The sequence below is a fragment of the Dipodomys merriami genome, unplaced genomic scaffold (genome assembly GCF_024711535.1).
Source record: "Dipodomys merriami isolate MVZ:Mamm:240054 unplaced genomic scaffold, mDipMer1.0.p SCAF_8, whole genome shotgun sequence".
Lineage (NCBI taxonomy): Eukaryota > Metazoa > Chordata > Mammalia > Rodentia > Heteromyidae > Dipodomys > Dipodomys merriami.
This window is the reverse complement of record NW_027206401.1, coordinates 30,457,385-30,476,727: the sequence shown is the minus strand read 5'-3', so window position 1 is coordinate 30,476,727 and position 19,343 is coordinate 30,457,385. Positions and strand designations below refer to the sequence as shown.

The 19,343-nt window shown below is 35.0% G+C and overlaps 1 protein-coding gene across 1 annotated transcript in view; it reads right to left on the bottom strand.

The window, feature by feature from the left end:
• Window positions 1-409: 409 nt before the first annotated feature.
• The window catches only part of LOC138819101 (triadin-like), a 97,658-nt gene continuing 78,724 nt past the window's right edge, over window positions 410-19,343 (bottom strand). The window contains exons 6-8 of the mRNA XM_070010369.1: window positions 11,550-11,603; window positions 6,829-6,885; window positions 410-762 (exon numbers count right to left, since the gene is read on the bottom strand). Coding sequence (XP_069866470.1) covers window positions 548-762; window positions 6,829-6,885; window positions 11,550-11,603 — 326 coding nt within the window. The 3' untranslated portion in view covers window positions 410-547. The remainder of the gene's footprint in view (window positions 763-6,828; window positions 6,886-11,549; window positions 11,604-19,343) is intronic.

Sequence of the window (19,343 nt, the reverse complement as noted above, 5' to 3'; positions counted from 1 at the left end):
ATGTAATAAAGGAAAATGAAAAAGAACTATAAGAGTTCCTTTTCTTTTTTTTAATAACTTTTTGCCTATTAAATTGATCCAGTAAATTGGTTCTGAATATACACAGAGTTGTATGTTATTGCAGAGATACAAAGGGTGAATCGTTTTATTATTTATTCTACATGATTTGAATGTAGAAATCTCAACTAGGTCTGAGAATTACTGTCACTCCTCCCTCCCCCCTCCCTCTGCTTTCTCCAGACACATGTGATGATTCCATTGTTATCCTGTATCTTAATAGACATCCTTTGTCTCAGTAAGTCAACTTTTATCCACAAGATTTAAGTAATTCCAAATGTTAACTCAAAATCTCTTTTAAAATACTTGAAAATCCATCTTTAGATAAGTAATCATTCTGTATATCTACAAATGCATGCTATTTGTCAATTTATTGGACTTCCTTTCAGGTGTGTTTACTTGTGCAAGTCTTTTACCATCACTTGTAGTCTGATTTCAGCCTTGTCCAGCTTTTTACTTTGAGTGCATCTGTGTCTTGCCCCACACACTCTTAGATCATCTGGATGCCTCTGCTGTGTTTACCTTTCTGATCATGCTTTGACACAGCTGCAGCCTCTTTATCTTCTTTCTCTTTAGCTTTTGGTGGAGTTTTTGGTACTTCTTTGACTTTTGCAGCTGCTTGCTTCCCTTTCTCCTGTTTGCCACCTTTCACTTCTTTCTTAGTCTTTTCTTCAGTCTTTTCTTTAGCCTTAGCTTTCTTCTCTTCTATATAGGATTAAAAAAAATGGTAGATAATTTTCTTTATGTCCCAACATCATACTATTATTTTTTCTGAAATTCGTCCTGAGCCACAATTTGAAAAGGAAAAGAAAAGAAAATCAGTAGAAAATTAGTGCCATTAACATAAATATTTCTGATTGGTGTCATAGTTTTATGCAATATATTAAATGCTATTTAGACTTACAGCTCACATACAAACTGATGATCTTTAAAAAAAATACTGTTGGGATTTTTTTTTAATGAGTCGAAACTTAGCCTGCCAAAAGAATTTGTCCTAGGCAGAGATTGTACACATAGGCACCTTCAATCAAAGTCAATGCTCATACCAATAAACTGGAACTCAAACACAGTATTTAAAAAGATAATTATTCAGCATTCAAAAAGAAAATGACAAGTACTGGTATTGACTAACAATTATAAAACAATAAAATATAGTAGTGAACAACCAAAAGTCACATCATCTTTAATTATTTGGGTTTTCTTTTCTTTTCTTTAATTTTTTTATTTTATTGTAAAGATGTACACAGGGGTTACAGTTAAGTAAGATAATGTGTACATTTCTTTCGAGCAGTGTTACCCACTTTGTTTTTCTCCTGCTTTCCTTCCCCCATCACACACCCACCCAAGCTGTAAAGTTCATTTCCAACATAGTGTTTAGTGAGTATCGCTGATGCATTGGCTTCTCCATTTTCCCACTGTTTCTGTGATTTCCCTTCCCCTTCCCCAATGATTTGGGTTTTAATAAGATAAAGAGTACAGAACTTTTTTTTGTTTATTGAAAGTCAGAAATAATGTTTTTGCTGGCTCAATTTATTCAGTATATATTAATTCTATAAAATAAGGAGTTTTATTTTGACAGTTCCATGCATTCATATAATATACTTAATTCAGATATGTTAAAAAAAAGTCTTAAACATAACTTAGGAAATGGAAATAGTTACTTACTGAAAAATGTGAATGAATTATAGCATATAAATGCTATATGTGCATATTATTAATTTGATACTAGATGTATATCAACACAAAGAATTGGCCTTTGTCTTGTGGCTTAAGTTTTGGATGACTCCATTTTTTTAAAAAGCCAATTATTTATAGTTTACTTCACGCTGCTGCATTTGGGACCATCTGTTGATGTATAGTACCAGACTGTACATATCCATCAGATACTGTACTACTGAATTTCTTCCACAATGTTGAATCCCACATATCATTTATTAATTATTACTCCAAGGATTTGATGAAAATAAAATGTTCTAGTTTTCAGAATTTGATATAGACCAAGCCAAGATTATATTGGGGATATCACAGAGAGAATAGTAGTTATTATGTTTGAAGCCAGTTTGGTTGCAGGATCTATGATACAATACTGGATGTAACCGAGTGAACTAACACTTTCTCAGACACTTTACCTTGGAATTTGCCTAGGAGTTAATACTGCATGTGAGTGTCAAAGGTTATGCTCATCATGAAACAAATTGGGAAATAACTTAAACAACAGATTTACTCCTGAATTATCCCTCAAAAATAGAGTATTTTAAGACTCTTCAAGGGGTATTTGAATATACACATTGTCCAGAGTTATTAGACCATAAAATTCTCATGCTAACTCCTTCATAATCTACCAGTGTCTTTGTGGATTCTGTAACTACTTTTATTGTGTTTTTTTAAATCTCCTTTCTAGAAACCATTTCAAAATCTTTGCATCTTAATTCCATTTCTAAAGCAAATACACACACACACACACACACACACACACACACACACACACACACAGCTGACAGTACAAAAACGCAGCTTTCTACAGAAAATTTCAAAAATTCACACTAAAATGTTTATTAGTGTCTGCCTGGAAACAAAGTTCCATTGAGCTAGCCAGCAGCACTCTAAACTCATGAAACTCATATGCGCACATACACATGGCAACCTATCTTGATGGGAAATGGACCTGTAAAGAACAGTACAATACACTTCTCTAAATATATTGTATTAAAACCTGAGATATCTCACTTCATACTGTCTGTCTACTCACACATTTTTTCCAAAGTTTTTTTTCTTTACTATATTCCTTCTTTTCTGACTACTTTCTGTATTTTTTCTGTGCCAGACATGGCTGGACTTTTCTCCACATTTTCCATGTTTTCTATATCTCTAAACTCCATCATATTTGACTCACATGAAAAAATAATGGTCTTGTCATAGGAATTAATCAATCTGTCCCCTGAGCTTCAATTTGCCAGAAACTTTATTAAAGCATGTACTTTATTCCCTGTAGCAGGTCTTCAATTACAGGTGATTGCTCATCAATCTGTCTTCCCTACCAAACTATAGACAACGTGAAGAAAGGGATTTTGTTATTTGTTTTTGTATCACATTTTTATATTAGTACAGTGATTTTTTTCAGGGAAAAACAGAACAAACATTCTGGATTAAAAAGTTTGTTCAAAGAGAAGAAATGTTTTACTACTCTATGTGAAATAGAGTAGTATGTATATGCCATATGTAAGTAAAAATGTTTAAAATAAACTTGTAATAGTGTGCAATCTTTGCACGTGTGTGTGTGTGTGTGTGTGTGTGTGTGTGTGTGTGGTGTTAATGATTTTCATGTGAAATGGCTTCTTTTTTAAATCTACTTGTAGGCTTCAATTGATTAAATCTTTGTTGGTCCTAAAGGAATTAAAGATTCCTGAAATTGAGCTGCCTTTAATGACTTTAACTATCAATCAGGAAAGATATTTTTCTTAGAGAATAGGATCACACATACAACAAATTTACTTTAGTGGTTGTTTTTAATGCATAAAAATAATTTTAAAAAACTCATTTTCTTAGGAATTTATCAAATCTTCCCTACAAATATCTGCATCGCATTAAAAATCAGAGAGAACTCAACAGTGAAGTGAATGCAATGAAGAAAACAGGAAAGTAGCACAGGTGCAATTTCTAGTTACTTTCAAACTGGGTGATTTTCTTAAAATCGGTGCCAAATTTTCTTTTTAATCAAAATATTCTAATATAATTAGAACTTATAATTTTGTTGAGAAGCTAAAAAAGTACAAAAACTACTTACATGATAAATTCAAATTCCCTAGTTTTATTAGGAAGAGTTTTAATTTATTATAGCTTTCATCAAGAAAAAAAATGATTTGACCAAATGATTGACATTAACATAGTGGGTCCGGATCTAGAAGAAAGATGAACAGTCTTGTTATAGCCAGGCAATAGTGGCTCATATCTGCAATTCTAGATACTCAGGAGACTGAAATCTGAGGATCGCAGTTCAATGCCAGCCTAGACAGGAAAGTCCATGAGACTCTGATCTCCAATAAACCAGTCAGCAAAAGTGGGACAGTAGTTCTGTGGCTCAAGTGGTAGAGAGCCTAGGCCTTGAGTTCAAGGCCAAGCACCACCACAAAAAACTCACGTTAGAATTAAAATGTTTGGTGTCATGGCCATTAAATGGTGTTATACAAAAAGCATACTAAAATATTGCTGATTTTACATGAGTTAAGACATAAAAGATTTGATTCCTTATTAAGTAAGGAAGTAGAAACTGCTTTACTTCTTTGGTCTTAAGTTTCTCTGCAATAACAATGTCATGATTGTAGCTGCCCTGTATGATAACTACATAAATCACTAATAGGAAATATGCACCTACATAACTGGAGTTCTTTGAAGGATTTTTTTTGTTTTGCTTTGTTTTGTTTTGTTTAGGTTTTGGATATTTTTTTTAGGATTTACTTGGAAGTTAATAGTAAAATCCATGATATGCATTTACTTTAAATATGAAGAAATTAAGAGTGAAAATGATACAATTAATGAGTAAATGCAAATACAATAAAACCAGAATATTGAATCCATTTTCCAACCATGCTAAATTGTATACAATACTTAAGACTAATGGATGCAAATGATACCCAGAAATGAGTCTTAAGGCATATGAGCACAGATATGCATGGACCAACTGAAAGCAATACAAACTCTTCCTGAAACTGACACAGTAGTAACTTTTCTCTACTTTATCAGACATGGGTACTAACGTTGATTATTTCCAGGACAGTTTTGCACAGTAACCCACACTTGATTAACTCTACTCTTGATTAACTCTTCTCATTCATCATTTTCATCTCATTCTTTTCTTAAAAAATTTTAGCAAACTACAGAAATAGGCTAATTTTTACAAAGGTAGAGGTCTGACACTGCTTCTCAGAAGGAATTTCTGAGGGAGTGTGAGCAATTGCTGTCCTTTGTGCATTGTGGTTTGAACAGGAATAAGAAAAAACTAACTTAAATGTCAAATATTATGGTTTGTGCTTTAATAATTTTACTCTATTTTCCTAAAATCCACACATTATACCAGGATCACTTCCTACTTCCATTTACTATATAATAGTATATATAATAAAAGTGAAAATTATGTGCATGAGATATGTGAGGGAACATGGTAGATGTATGGGTATCTGCTTCAGAAAAATGGAGGTAAGTTGAAAGCGTTTGTAGCAGGAAGACTTAAGATAGCTCCTAATCCTTATTTTATAGTATTTGTACTCTTCTGATATCCTTTTCCCATGAATGTGCTACCCAGTAGTATAAGACGTCAGATAAGACATATGATTAATCAGCCTAGTCTTGTGGTTTCTATCATTGATTCTCTTGACAATCTCATTGAAATTATCTATCAGGTGACAAAGATCTGAAGATAACTTCTAGCCATATGACAGGGAACTCGGGCCTTCAAACAGTTGTCAAGAACCGAGTCTTGCCAACTGCCATATTGATGAACTTGAAAATGATCTTTCCTACAGCCCTGATTACTACCTTCATTGCAGAATTGTGAGTGATTGAGTTCAGGCCAGATTCTTTACTCACTGACATTACTCATAAATATCTGTGAATTTAAGTCTAGAAGTTTTTTCATTGTTGTTCTCTATAAGAGCAACAGTATATAACAGTAAATAATGAGCAAATAACACACTTGTTGAAGGAAGACCCCTGTTGTGGGGCCTGAACTCTGGGCCTGGGAACTGTCCCTCAGCAATTCAGATCAAGGCTAGCGCTCTACCACTTGAGTCACAGCGCCACTTCTGGCTTTTTTCTTTTTGCTTATGTGGTGCTGAGGAATCGAACCCAGGGCCTCAGGCATGCAAGACAAGCGCTCTACCACTGAGCCACCTTCCCAGCTCCTGAAGGAAGAATTTTAAAATACTTTTTACTTATTTTTGGAAGGATTACTTGATTTCTAATTATATTACCTAGGTTTTTATCCTAGTCCAATTACAAATTAGTTATGTGCCCTGACAACTGTTACCCTCTCAGTCATTTCCTCTCTCTTTTTCCTTCCCATTCTCCTCCCTAACAAGTTGTAAAGTTCATTTTCAACAGAGCGTCTAAAGAGTATCATTGTTGCATTAGTTCATCCTTTATCCTGCAAAACAAGCCATTTCCTTCCTCCCTGTTTGCATGATTTCTGTAGTTTCAGCTCAGTATCACTTAACTGAGTTTCACTGCTTTGGGTTCACAAGAGTACAATCAAACTGTCAATAGCACTCTGTTTCTTAAGTGGAGTCTAGGGGTTTGAATGTAAAAACCTGTCATCTGTGCTTACTCAGCATAGAATAAGCTTGATTTTGAAGTGGCCCCTTCCAATTCTCAGAGAGTCAGAGAGGGCAAGACCTTGCCCTTCAGATCTCTCCATTCTGCTGAATCTCTTTGCTTTTAATACTTTGTGATAGTACACGGAGCCCACCTGAGCTCAGCTTTCCTCAGCCAAGAAATTTTCCCTATTGTTAGAATGGACTTGAATACTTCCTCAAAACTTTGGTCATGTAATGTAGCAAAGCAGGGAAACCAACAATCTTCCAATTACGTAGGACGTTAATGATTTTCCTCTTTCAAAAAGCCTTACTATTTTAAGTGTTTGGCTTATTATTCTAAGCTATTAAATTTTCATCTTTTTTCTATAAAAGAAATACTGATATTCAACTATCTGCTCAGCAGAAGATAATCTTTCAACGTTAAAATGAATTTAATTCTGGTAATAATAAAGAGAAAGTTTACCTTGTGTTGTCTTCGTTTCTGGTTTTTCTTTTTTCTCAATTTTCTCTTTGTGGGTTGCTTAAACAGAAAATTTATATTAGTGGGTACTTTCAAAGGTTGCAAAACCAAGTTTTCATTTTGTTTCAGTTTACAGTCACAAATATCATGGAATGTTTAGGAGGATTTTTTTTTTACCCTGAAAATTTGACTGTGTAAACTTCAATGTAAAGCTTGGCATTGAGATGTAGAAAGCATTTTGAAAAATAAGCTTACCACCTTCTTTTTCTAACTCATTATTCCAAACAACAAAAGTAAATAAAGTAGAAATTTTACAAGAATTAATTGAAAAAATACCTTTATATCAGCTATAAAAAATCTGTCTTTAAGATTAATAAAAAGGAATGCAGAAATCAGGAACGAAGGATTGATTAGTATACAAGGGGAGCAGGTGAAAAATAGTTGCTTACTCTATGGCACTATCTTCTGCGTTGAAAATAGTGTTTAGTTTCTCTCCCACCTCTCCCACAAAAGGCTCTATCTTAACATCATTTTGACAATTGAAGTAATGTATTGCACCGTTGCTTATAATCAACACTTTAACTGGAGAATCTACAATAGATATAAAGTAACTCAAACTGGATGAAATTAGAGAAGGAGAAAGAGAACAATGGAAGGGATGACATTGGTCAAGATCCATCATACTGATAATTTGACTTGTTTTGGGTCCAGTCGTGGGGCCTGAACTCTGGGCCTGGGCGCTGTCCCTCAGCTCTTCAGCACAAGGCTAGCGCTCTACCACTTGAGCCACACCGCCACTTCTGGCTTTTTTTCTCTTTTTGCTTATGTAGTGCTGAGGAATCAAACCCAGGGCCTCAGGCATGCAAGGTAAGTGCTCTACCACCGAGCCACCTTCCCAGCCCCTTGACTTGTTGAGTTGAAACCTTTTTAAACAACTACTTAACATAAAATTTAAAAAGCCATGATTTATCAGTTAGTTGAGTAATCTTATTGATTCTCATGTGGAGTAACCATTTTTCATGTGATACCTGGGATGCTATACATTGTCATTATTAGTAAACTAATGACTCAATTTGTAGTGTATTTATACACTCTTGATTTTTTTTTTTGGCCTCTCAGAATTTTAAATAAAGGTGACCTGAGGGTATGATAGCAGGTGCTATTTCAAGCATATTAAATGGTAGCTAGCTAGTTTCCCTAGTCACTATATATTTCTAATCACTATATATTTCACATCTCATTTATTGGATAATTGCAATGGAAATTAAATAATTTATGGACAATTAGGTGATAAAAAGATACAATTTTGTTAACTAACTTGTTTAAGGAAGGAGTAAATTAGTGCCCTCAAACAATTGGATTTATTCACCTATCTAAGAATAGGGATGTACATCAGTTTTACTCATTAAAGCATTGAAATATTAAGGAGCGGGCTTGATAGGAGGTCTGAGGTTGGTCACTGATGCTCCACACGTGTGAATAGATGAATATGGTTCATACGGGAGTGAGTTTGTGCTTGCAGAGTAGGTTCACTCTCCTGAAAGTGGGACTGTAATAAAGGCAAGTTTGCCTCTTTTGACCCTCTTTGCCTCCTTCCATGTTACAAAGAAGTAGGAAGTATCTCAACAGAAGCCAAACAGATGCAATCTGTACATCTTAGAATGTACAAACTACCCAGTCGGTAGTATTTTATTATAGCTTTTGCAAATGGACACAGATGATATCTATGAATGATTTGCCTGGAATCTTGAAAAGACAATTTTAACCTCACAGAAAGCTTTAAGCTTCCTGTCCAGATAAAGGCCAAGTGGCCAGCAGAGAGGCAGAACTGTTGACAACAGCAGCTTCATCCTCCAAAGAGCAGCCTCCCCCACGCCTACCTCCGCTACCATTTGCCGCTGAGAGCAGCCATTTGTACAGTTTTCACAGAAGGAAAACTATGCTAGGACAGGCAGGACACAACTCACACAAAGTCATGAGTTAATGTTTTGTTTTTTCAGTCGTGGGGCTTGAACTCTGGGTCTGAGCTCTATCCCTAGGCTCTTCCACTCAAGGCCAGCGTTCAACCCCTGGAGCCACAGCGCCACCCTCGGTTTTCTGGTGGCTAATTGGAAGTAAGAGTTTCACAGATTTTCCTTCCTGGGCTGGGTTTGAATGGCGATCCTCAGATCTCAGCCTTCTGAGTAGCTAGGATTACAGGCGTGAGCCACCATCCCCGGACAGTGAATCATTTTTTTTTTTTTAACAATACATCGTATAGCTTCAGTGAAAGTTTCGAACTTCATATGAGAATTGCAAATTATTTCGTTTAGTCAGAACCCAGAGGATCTGATGCTGCTCATTCTGCATAAACCATTAGCAAAAGTGGACACCTGAAATAAAGGAGCAACTATTTAATTCAAATGCTCATTGGTGAATAATCAATATTGGAGCATGGTTCAGCAGTACAATTGGTAATATTTTCATCATTGCAAGTGGAGTGTTTCATAAAACAAGAAATCTCAGCAGGTCATTCATACTGTGGTTGCAGAAGTCAGGTAAATATCTTAGACATGATCCATTCTAAAACAATACCAAACAATGAAATTAACTCTTACTTCACATTATACATTGAATAGAATTTTGTTTGGATTTAAGCAATTAAAATGCACACTACCTATAAAATGTTTTGCAATGGTTTTTAGCTTGAAGAAAATATTAGCATCTATTGAAATAATCTTTGATAAAGATTCAGAAACATAAAATTCTACAAAAATACAAATATACATAGGCAGATTGGGAGTGGTGTCTTATACCTACAATCTCAACTACTATAGAGAGGTGGAGACCTGAATGATCACAATTTGAGACAAGAACAGACAAAAGTGAGAATCCAGCTTAATCAGTATGCTGCAGGTGAAGATGTGCATCTATAATGCCAGTTACAGAGGAGCATCATATAGGAGAACAAGTTCTGAGGCTAGCCCAGGCAAAAACATCAGCTCTTATTTGAAAGATAACTAAAGAGGGAAAAAAAGGCTGTTTCCACAACTTGGCTATTGTGGATAGTGCAGCAGTGAACAAGGATGTGCAAGTGTTTTATAGCTATTCATAATAGCCAAGTTGTGGAAACAACCTAGATGTCTTACAATAGATGGTGGTTCCAAAATTGTGGTACCTCTTCCCAATGGTATTTTACCCAGTCATTAGAAAGAATTATGTCATTTGCAAGGAAACGGATAGACCTAGAACAAATCATGGCAAGTGAGGTAAGCCAAGCTCAGAAAGAGGAATGATGTATGGGTTTTTTTCTAGGCAATAGAAATAATGGTTTTTTCTCTCTTTTTGCTGTTTTTGTTTTCATTTCTTTTTGCTCTTTTGGTTTATTGTATGTCTCTGAGCATGCCTCATGGAAGGCAGAGAAATGGCGATACAAAGGGAGAATAAATGCAGTAATGGTAGTCACTGAACATTATGTTGAAAATGAGCTATTTCACTTGTGGGTGGAAATGGGAGGGGAAAACTAGGAGAGAACAAGGGAAAGGGTAACATTGTCCAAAATAAAATATACTCTTTACCTGACTTATGCAACTGTAACACCTGTGTACATTGCGTTTATAATAAAAATAAAAACATTTTTTGAAAAAGGGCTGGTAGTATGGCTCAAATTTTAGAATGTCTGCCTAGCAAATGGAAGGCCTTGAGTCTAAACCCCAGTAACCTCACATTTACACACATACAAAAACAAAGAATCTAAACTTATATATGCATGTACACATATATGTACTCACATTTGTCCAATCACAGAGTTTATGTGAAAACAGAAAAAATAATTAGGAATGATGATTGACTAAGAAATTTGTATCTCTAAATGACATCATTAAAATAAATGAGTATCTAATATGAACAGCTACATAAGAACAATGCATACTAAAAGTCATATCTACATTTTTCTACCTACATATAACAAGCATATTGAAGATTTGATGGAAGGAAATACTCTGATACAAACACTATGCAAATGATCATAGTGAAGAAAATATCCATAGTATATCTTTTTAATTTATAAAAGCCAGAATGTAGGAAATGCTAGATTTTATAAGCATATGCACATAAAGAGGCAATAACACTTATTATAACATATTAGTGAAATATAGTATATATTCTAAGTTGTACTAATATTAGTTACATATTACAAATGAAGGTCCTGGAAGGGCATGTATAAAATTCACACAGCAGTTTACTGTAAACCTGTTTTTTGGCCAGACTAGAAAGTAGGAAGGGACAGATGTGGGCCTGGGAAAGACTGAAGAGCAGGGTTTTCACAAGGCATCTTCACTGATTGGATAATATGGTTCTATGACCATTCTATTATAAAGCAAAAGCTAAAAGAAATCAAGTCTAATAAGCAAACCATATGTAAATTAAAATAATGGTGAGTGATTTTGTATTTATGAAATGCCAAGTAGTTTTTAATAAAATTCTTATTATGAGATGACAGTCTCAGAACTTGGGGTGGGGGTAGGGTAACTAACACATTTCTGTTCAGCAGAGTGCAAACAGCTCAAGAGCCTTAACATTTTTCATTCAATCAAAGTTCCTCCTTTCAGATTCTATTGCAAGTATTTCTGATATAATTTTGAAAGAAATGATATGCAATTTTGAATAAATCTGAATATAAGGAAGGGAAAGTCAAAAGGAAAAATGATATAATATTAAAAACTGCACAAAGAATAACAGCATACCTTTCTTCATAGGTTTTTCTTTTGTCTTTTCTTTTTCTTTTTCTTTGTGTGCAACTGGAAAGAAACAGATCATACGTTTCATTTTAATAAATGACAAGATAATCACATAGTGGTTTTGATGTTAAAAAAAAAAAACACATCTATCCGCTACTTTCAGAAATCTCCCTTTAACTGGCATAGGGTTTACCTACGTAGAAGTTTAAGCTTCAGTATAATTACAGATTTCATTTTTTAATCTATTTTTGCTTCACATTCAAGCATGAGCAAATATCAAAATTAGGTCTGACTGCAAAGATAAGAATATTCCTCAGTCTTTTGAAATCTATAATTTAATGAATTAGAAGACTTCTTAAAAATATTATGCCATGTGCCAAGGAGCCCAGCTTTAATATTGGAAAAGTGCCAGAAGTCTGAATTGAAAAACACAGAAATATAATCAACTGAACCTTAAGCAAAGAAACATCAATCTAAATTGTACACATTGCTTTTCTAGAGCAATATTCCACAATTATTTTTATATGCTAGAATGGGATTAAAATGCTGTTCATCTTGTTTTAAAAAAATAAAATTGAACTGAATGAGCTATATAACTCAATTAATAATTACAACAGGATCAAAGTTCATGTCATAAGCTTAACACATACTTAAATCATAATTTTTATTAATTTTTCAAACTATAAATATATGGCTCATCCCAGACTAGTGTCTCTCTTCTACTTCCTACGTCAGTTCATTATCCAAGCTCTGCCAGTCTTACTTTTTATAGTATTCCTCTTACACCACTTATTTTCCCAAAAATATAGAAAGAGCCCCAGAAACATGCTAGTGACTCAGCTAGGCAAGACAAATACCACTTTTGTCATGGAATGCCACCACGTTAAAGGATGATGGATGCCAAACAAGTAATTACAAAGGTAGATAATTGCTGTTAGTATAATCAAGTAAATAGGCAGGATGGCAGGTCACTGTGTAAAACTGAGACCTAATCTCACACATGTTTGGAAAAGACACTGAAGGATGTAAGAAGTGGAAGGAAATTAACCTACATGGACAATGCAAAGGACAAAGTAGAAAGAGACATTTTCAGAACAATGGGCAAGAAAACCATCTTGGGCATGCTATTATTTCCACTTTAATGGAAACAGATTTCTATTTTTCCATCTCATAATAACCTTTCTAACACAAGTCTGATTATATCATTCATCTTTTTCAAATATTAGTATCTCATATATTGCTTGGCTTGGTATCTGCCACAGAGCATGTGCTATATCAAACACACAAATATTTTATTGGCCCAATGATCTGATATTTGCTTACAATCCATTGTCATCTACCAGGAAATTCTCCTTGAATTTCACATTCCAGTTTTGACACAATGTCATATGACACAAGATATCAAGGACATCTTGTGCCCTTGTGAGACCTATCTATCCCTGTTTGTTTGTGTCTTCAACCTTAAACTCCCAGTCCATATTTTAACAAGTTCACTCTCCTGTTCCATGTTCCCTTTCTGTTGGGATCAAATAACCCCTCAATACTTTCTATATTTGTCCCATACTCTAATTGTATCATTTTCTTAATTCCATTTAGCAATGATGAAATAATATCCCAATTGCTCATATATGCAACCACCCAGTGAAATCTTTAGAGACAATGCCCCATTATTTTTCTTGCATCTCTGCTTTTTTCTTTTTCTTTTTTGGTACTGGCTATTGAACCCAGGATGTTGCATTTGCTAGGCAAGTGCTTTCCCACTGAGCTACATCCCAGTTAGCATCCCTGGCTTTTGAATATGCAAAATTCTAAAATCTCTAGTAAAATCTGTATTAAGAACCATGCTGTGATATAGACATACATCACATAGTACACTTTTTGCTTCTGATCATTTGAAATATTAAGATTTCTTGAATAAATCCTAAAGAAAAGCAGGCTAAAGGGAAAAAAATTCACCTTTGAATATCTAGATATTAGGGTTTTTAATTTTTTTACCATTTGAAATGGCATGTTTCATTTTAGGTATTTCTGAGCTACTAAGTTCAATAAAAATATCTCACAAAAAGAAGTCAGCATTCATGCAGATCTCAAATAGCTTATTTGGGCTTCTTTAAATCACTATTAATGAAACTAAAAGAAATTCTTGGCATAAATAAAGCCTCCTTTAAAGTTTCCCTAGGGGGAACCTAGTTTGTGTGAGATAAGCTGTGCTTTCAGAACTCTGATTGGAAAAAGCCCCAAGGGATCACCTAATCTGTGGCTCTGCTCTGGAAGGGCTGGGCTCACGCACCTCAGACAGCTGGTTGTCCATTCCACGGAAGGATTTTTAAGATTGACATGTGCACATGCATAAGTGGGAGAATTAATACCAAATCAAAAGAGCAAGGGGAGTGAATCCTGCCTTAAATTAGCATATTAACTCCTCATTCCTGTGACCGAGGGTGGGGGGAACACTTATTCCTCTAGTCAAAATGTTTGATTTACAGACGCAGAAGTGTACGCTGGAATTTCATTTTCACCCTTCAGAACAACACCATTCTACAGCTTAGTGAAGCAGCTGGAGCCATGGCTCTAGGGAACTGTTCAAAATGGCAGACGGCCACTAAATCTGCTTGGACAGAAACTTCAAACTTTGGCAAGACTCTGCTCAAATACCAAGTTCCTAAAATGACTTTTTTTTAAAACCACAACACTACAGCAGTCAGTACTGCTTTAACAATCACTCTAAAGCTTATATAAAATTATTTGAAACAGGAGCTGGGGTTGCTGATGCCTTTCTTCCCTTAAAACCAATAATAAGAATTTCCACAAGGAAGAGGAAAAGAATTCCAAAATGTCACCAGCCTTGGCTGTTAAGTGAAGTCTTAGACAAGATTGTTTTAGCTCAGAGAAAAATAAATGTTTTGCACCTGCCACAGATTAAGTTTGTCATCCTAGGTACAAAACAAAAACAAAAACAAAAAGCAAGCAAACAAAAAAAAAAGCCAACTGAAGTCCTTTGGTATGCTTGTAATTAAAAACAAGCAAAATCCACCAGTTGGAATGGCCCTGATGTCCAGCATCTGAGTTGGCATGGCTGGGCTGTTCCTGCACTTGTCCAGACTCTGACCTTTCCCTGACTAGAACATTCAGCCCAACTCAACTGTGAAGTAGATTTCTTACTCTCTCCACATGGCTCTGCTCCAGCCTTCCCCAGGCTTCTGATTTTGATCCCTGTAGCGCCAGATAGACTTGTATGTTTTCTGATGTGTGTCAGAGCTCACAATACCTCTGATTCTGCAGTTGTTCCAGGTCAATATACTCCCTGAGAGCCAAAAGGCTCTAAGTTATAAGACTCTTGCTCTTTGTATCTGCTCTTAGCTTAAAAACAATATGAAAAATTTTATGGTCAAAACTATTCAAAGTACTGATTGGTATCCTCTACTGTTCATTCTCTGGTTCATGGGTAACTAATAAATTTAATCAAAGTTTTGAAACTCATGGTTAATTCAGAGCTATTGAATGAGACTAATTTGAATATCCAAGCAAAAATAGATCCGGTGTCATAACTTTTATTATTAAAATTTGGTGGGGCATGATTAGCCATAGAATTTTCAGATTTTGGTTTTAATTAATGTCCCTATTTTAAAGATTTTTCTGGTGTATTTATTTGTAGGAGATATTAATAGTCAATCAGTTTTTAAATAAGTGAACATTTCAGTTTCATAGATTCATACACATTCATGATTAAATTCATTAGTTTTATGACAAAAATTAGACACATTCATTTAAAACCATTTAAAAGGAAAGTTCTCTTTTAGTCATCACTAGAAAAAAAATAGCCAGACATATTATAGTTTATTCAGGGTGTGCCTGTATGTTTCTTTAAAACAAACAAAAAAAAGGACTAATTTGGAGAATTTTAATTCTGTGCCAAATGCAAAAAAATACTTTAAAAAGAGATATAACAAACATCATAGTAAAAGAATTTTTAAAATATATTTTTATTGTAAAAATGCTGTACAGAGGGGTTACAGTTACATGAGCAAGGTAATGAGTACATTTCCTATCAAGCATTGTTATCTCCTCCTTTGTTTTTCCCCTGACATCCCTTCCTTCCCACCTCCACAACTACACTCCCCTCCCCTGCCTAAATTGTAAAGTTTGTTTTTCCACATAGTGTCATGTACATCTTCATTGTTACAATGGATCAACCTGTATCCCTGTTTAAGCATTTTGTTTTTTCCATTCCCCTCCCAAGTTAGAGAAGTGTACATACAAGATGCAGGGCACCAACATCAAATACAGTGATTCTTAAATAGAGAAATTTCAGAAAGACTGTTATCTAGTATTTCTTAAGAAAGTATTTATCACATTAAGGTTAACAAATGAATACAGATTTAACTAGTCTGGATTTCTTTGACAGAAATAAGAAAACAAGTAAAATATAGAACAAGCCAGAAAAGGATATAATTATCAGATTGTTTCTGCCTAAACCATGCTGCCTTGTTCCTTTAGGTCCTGGGCAGACTGAAAATTTGTTCTCATGAGTGGAAGCTGATTATTTCTATATTATCTACTTTTTAATAGCATACATACTTCACATAATAAAATCAGCTTTTTTCCTTTTGGTGGCAATAGGGTTTGAAGTCATGACCTATGGTTGTTTGCTGGTGGGTTACCACCAAGCCACACCCCAACCTTGCCATTTGCTAGTTTGGAGTTGGAGTCTGCCCCATGTAGCTTTCAATCACAACCTTCTAGATCTCAACTTTCTGAGTACCTAGGATTACAGGTGTGAGCCACTGACACTCTGTAAAAACTTTTCTTTTTGTATCAAATCAAGGTTGGTTTTACTCTTATAATTGTAGCTTACCCAGTAACCCTGGCTTACCCCTTATAATTCTAGCGACGCAAGAGGCTGAGGTATGAGTAGTAAGGGCCAAATTTAGCTTAGCAGAGAACCCCATGAAATTCTTATCTCTAATTAACAAGAAAAATTAAGCCACGCTTCTTATGAAAGTGAAGGTGTAAACAATGGAGGGGGTAACAAGGCTCAAAAAAAAAAAAAGAAAAAGAAAAAAGAAAGTGAAGGTGTGACTCAAGAAGTAGAATTCCAGACTTGAGCAAAAAAGCCAAGCATGAACACAAGATCGTGAGTTAAACTCCCAGTATTGCTCCCCTCCCCCAAACACATATAGTGAAGGTTTGGCCAATCACTCAAAAGCTAAATTCTTTCCAATTAATATATTTTATATATGTGTGTAAATGTAATAAATCCATATTTTATGTATATTATATATTGTATATATGTATACATGCCTCTAAATTATTAATTTCATTCTCAAAAATGGCTTGAGAAGCAACTCCCCTTTACCTGTTGTTCCTAGCGCCAGGAAAACTGCAGTTGCTTCCTCATGAGTGAATGATCACTATGAAAGCAATGATGGAGAGCTTTGCATTGAACTTTCTATTACAAAATTTTCAGATGCATTTTTCATTGAGTCCACAAAGGGAAAACTTACAAATTTTACATGAAGATACATTTTAGTAGATCTCAGAGAAGATAAAAACGAAAGCTTCCAAAATGAAGGATGGCTAAGTTAATTTGTGAGCCTTACAAGCATTTTTCTAAAGCAGTTTGGGATATGCAGATCCATTTTAACCTCCTTTCCTCTTTGGCTTTTGAGAATCACTACCAGCTAAATCTCTTGGCAGCTTATGATTCCAAATCCTGCAATTGCTTCCGAGAAGCTTAAGAAGTCCTACGCAAGTCAATTATTGTCACAGTGTTAAGTCATACATTAGAATAACATTCTTTAAAACGTATATGTGACACTTGTACAGAATTTCAACTTATTTGGGGAAGTAGGAGAATAAATTGATGCTGTAACCCTCAGTACCTCAAAAATATGATTTCATCTGTAATTTCATCTTTATAGAAGTAATTAAGTTAAAATATTGCTATTAGGTTGACCTCCATCTTGATGTCCTTAAGTATGAAGGAAATTCACACACAGACACACATGCCCCAAGGAAACACAAATGTTAAAAGAGAGACACAGAGAGGGGATAGATAAATAGAGACAAGGAGTGGGGAAAATGCAGTCAAGAACTCCAATGAATATCCTATAAATTTAAGAAAAGTGACATAGGGTTGGGTTGAAAGGGGTAACATTCACCAAGATATATTCTATTCATTAGCTGTTTGTTAAATGGCAACTCCTTTGTACAACTACTTAAAGAAAATGAAAACATTGAGAGAGAGAATCATCTGAAGTGACCAAGCCTCTAGAGAACATACATAAAGACAGATAATCTCAGTACTCCAGGAATGCTTTAAACCTCTATACCTACAAGTTAAGTTTGCTATCAAATACTTTAAAGGAGCAAAGGTTGGATTATAACTGTAGCATAAAATGCCTAGGTGCCTCAATAATGGACAGGGACAAAGAATCAAATCTGAAAATGAATCAGAAGCAAACTCTAGATCCCACAAGTTTCAAGCCCCAGGAGCAGTATAGAAGAGAAAAGAATAGAAGTACCACCATACAACAACTCTACTGCTGATGACACGTCACAAATTAATCCAGCCTATAATTAAATGATTACCAAGTGGTATCAAACACTATGGAGAAAGTCTAAGGATTCATTCTGGGCCAAGAGCCTAATTAATATTTCTGCCTAATCAATATTATCTGACATGTAGCTCTATGTCTATTTTGGACATCTATTTATCTGAAACAGTCATGAGTTGAACACAGATTTATCTTCACTGAGATATTTGTTAGTTCTTTCTGGTTAGATAAGAATAGATTATATAACATTATATACACTGGTATTCTTTAAGACCATTTTTGACATATGGAAGCTTTTGTTACAAACCATAACTCTGATGCTATAGCTACTAATTTGTATCCACAACTATATGATTGTGGCTTACACCAAAGGCAATTTACATGACACCAATTGGATTAATAGAATTTTATAATCCAGGAAAAAATAAATTATGGTTCTTAGTTACTACTAAGCAAAATGTATTTATCAACTGAATTACTATGCAAATTCAATTCAAAGTCCTGTGTGCATATATCATTGTGATGTACATAAAATAAATTTCTTTTTTGTATGGAAGAAAAATAAGATTAACTTAGGTCAAAAATATGCATTAACATGTCACAGCTGATGCTCAAAACCATAAGAAACTCATTGCCAGGTTATGAATCAAAAGGACCACTCAGCCAGATGCTGGTGGCTCATGCCTGTAATCCTAGCTACTTAAGAGGCTGAGATCTAAGGATCACAGTTCAAAGCCAGAAAAGCCCCCATGAAACTCTTGATTCCAATTAACCACCAGGAAAAAAAAGGTGGTGGCTCAAAGTGGTAGAGCACTAGCCTTGAGTGTAAGAGTGTAAGAATTCAGGGATACTGCTAGGCCCTGAGTTAAGCCCCCTGACCAAAAAAAAAAAAAAAGTATTACTTTTTTTTTATTGTGAAAATACTGTACAGAGGGGTTATAATTACATGGGCAAGATAATGAGTACATTTCTTACCAAGCATTGTAGCCTCCTCCTGTGTTTCCCCTTCTCATCCCTTCCCATCCTCCCCTCGCCCCCCCCCCCATCCAATCCTTCTCCCTCCTTTCCCCCCACCAAAGTTGTAAAGTTCATTTTCGACATAGGACTTGTACATCTCATTGTTGCAATGGGTCCACCTGTATCCCTATTTAAACGATTTGTTTTTCCCCTTCCCCTCCACAAATTATAACAACATCAAATACAGTGAAATCAGGGGTTATTCCGTGGGGGAGGGACATACAAA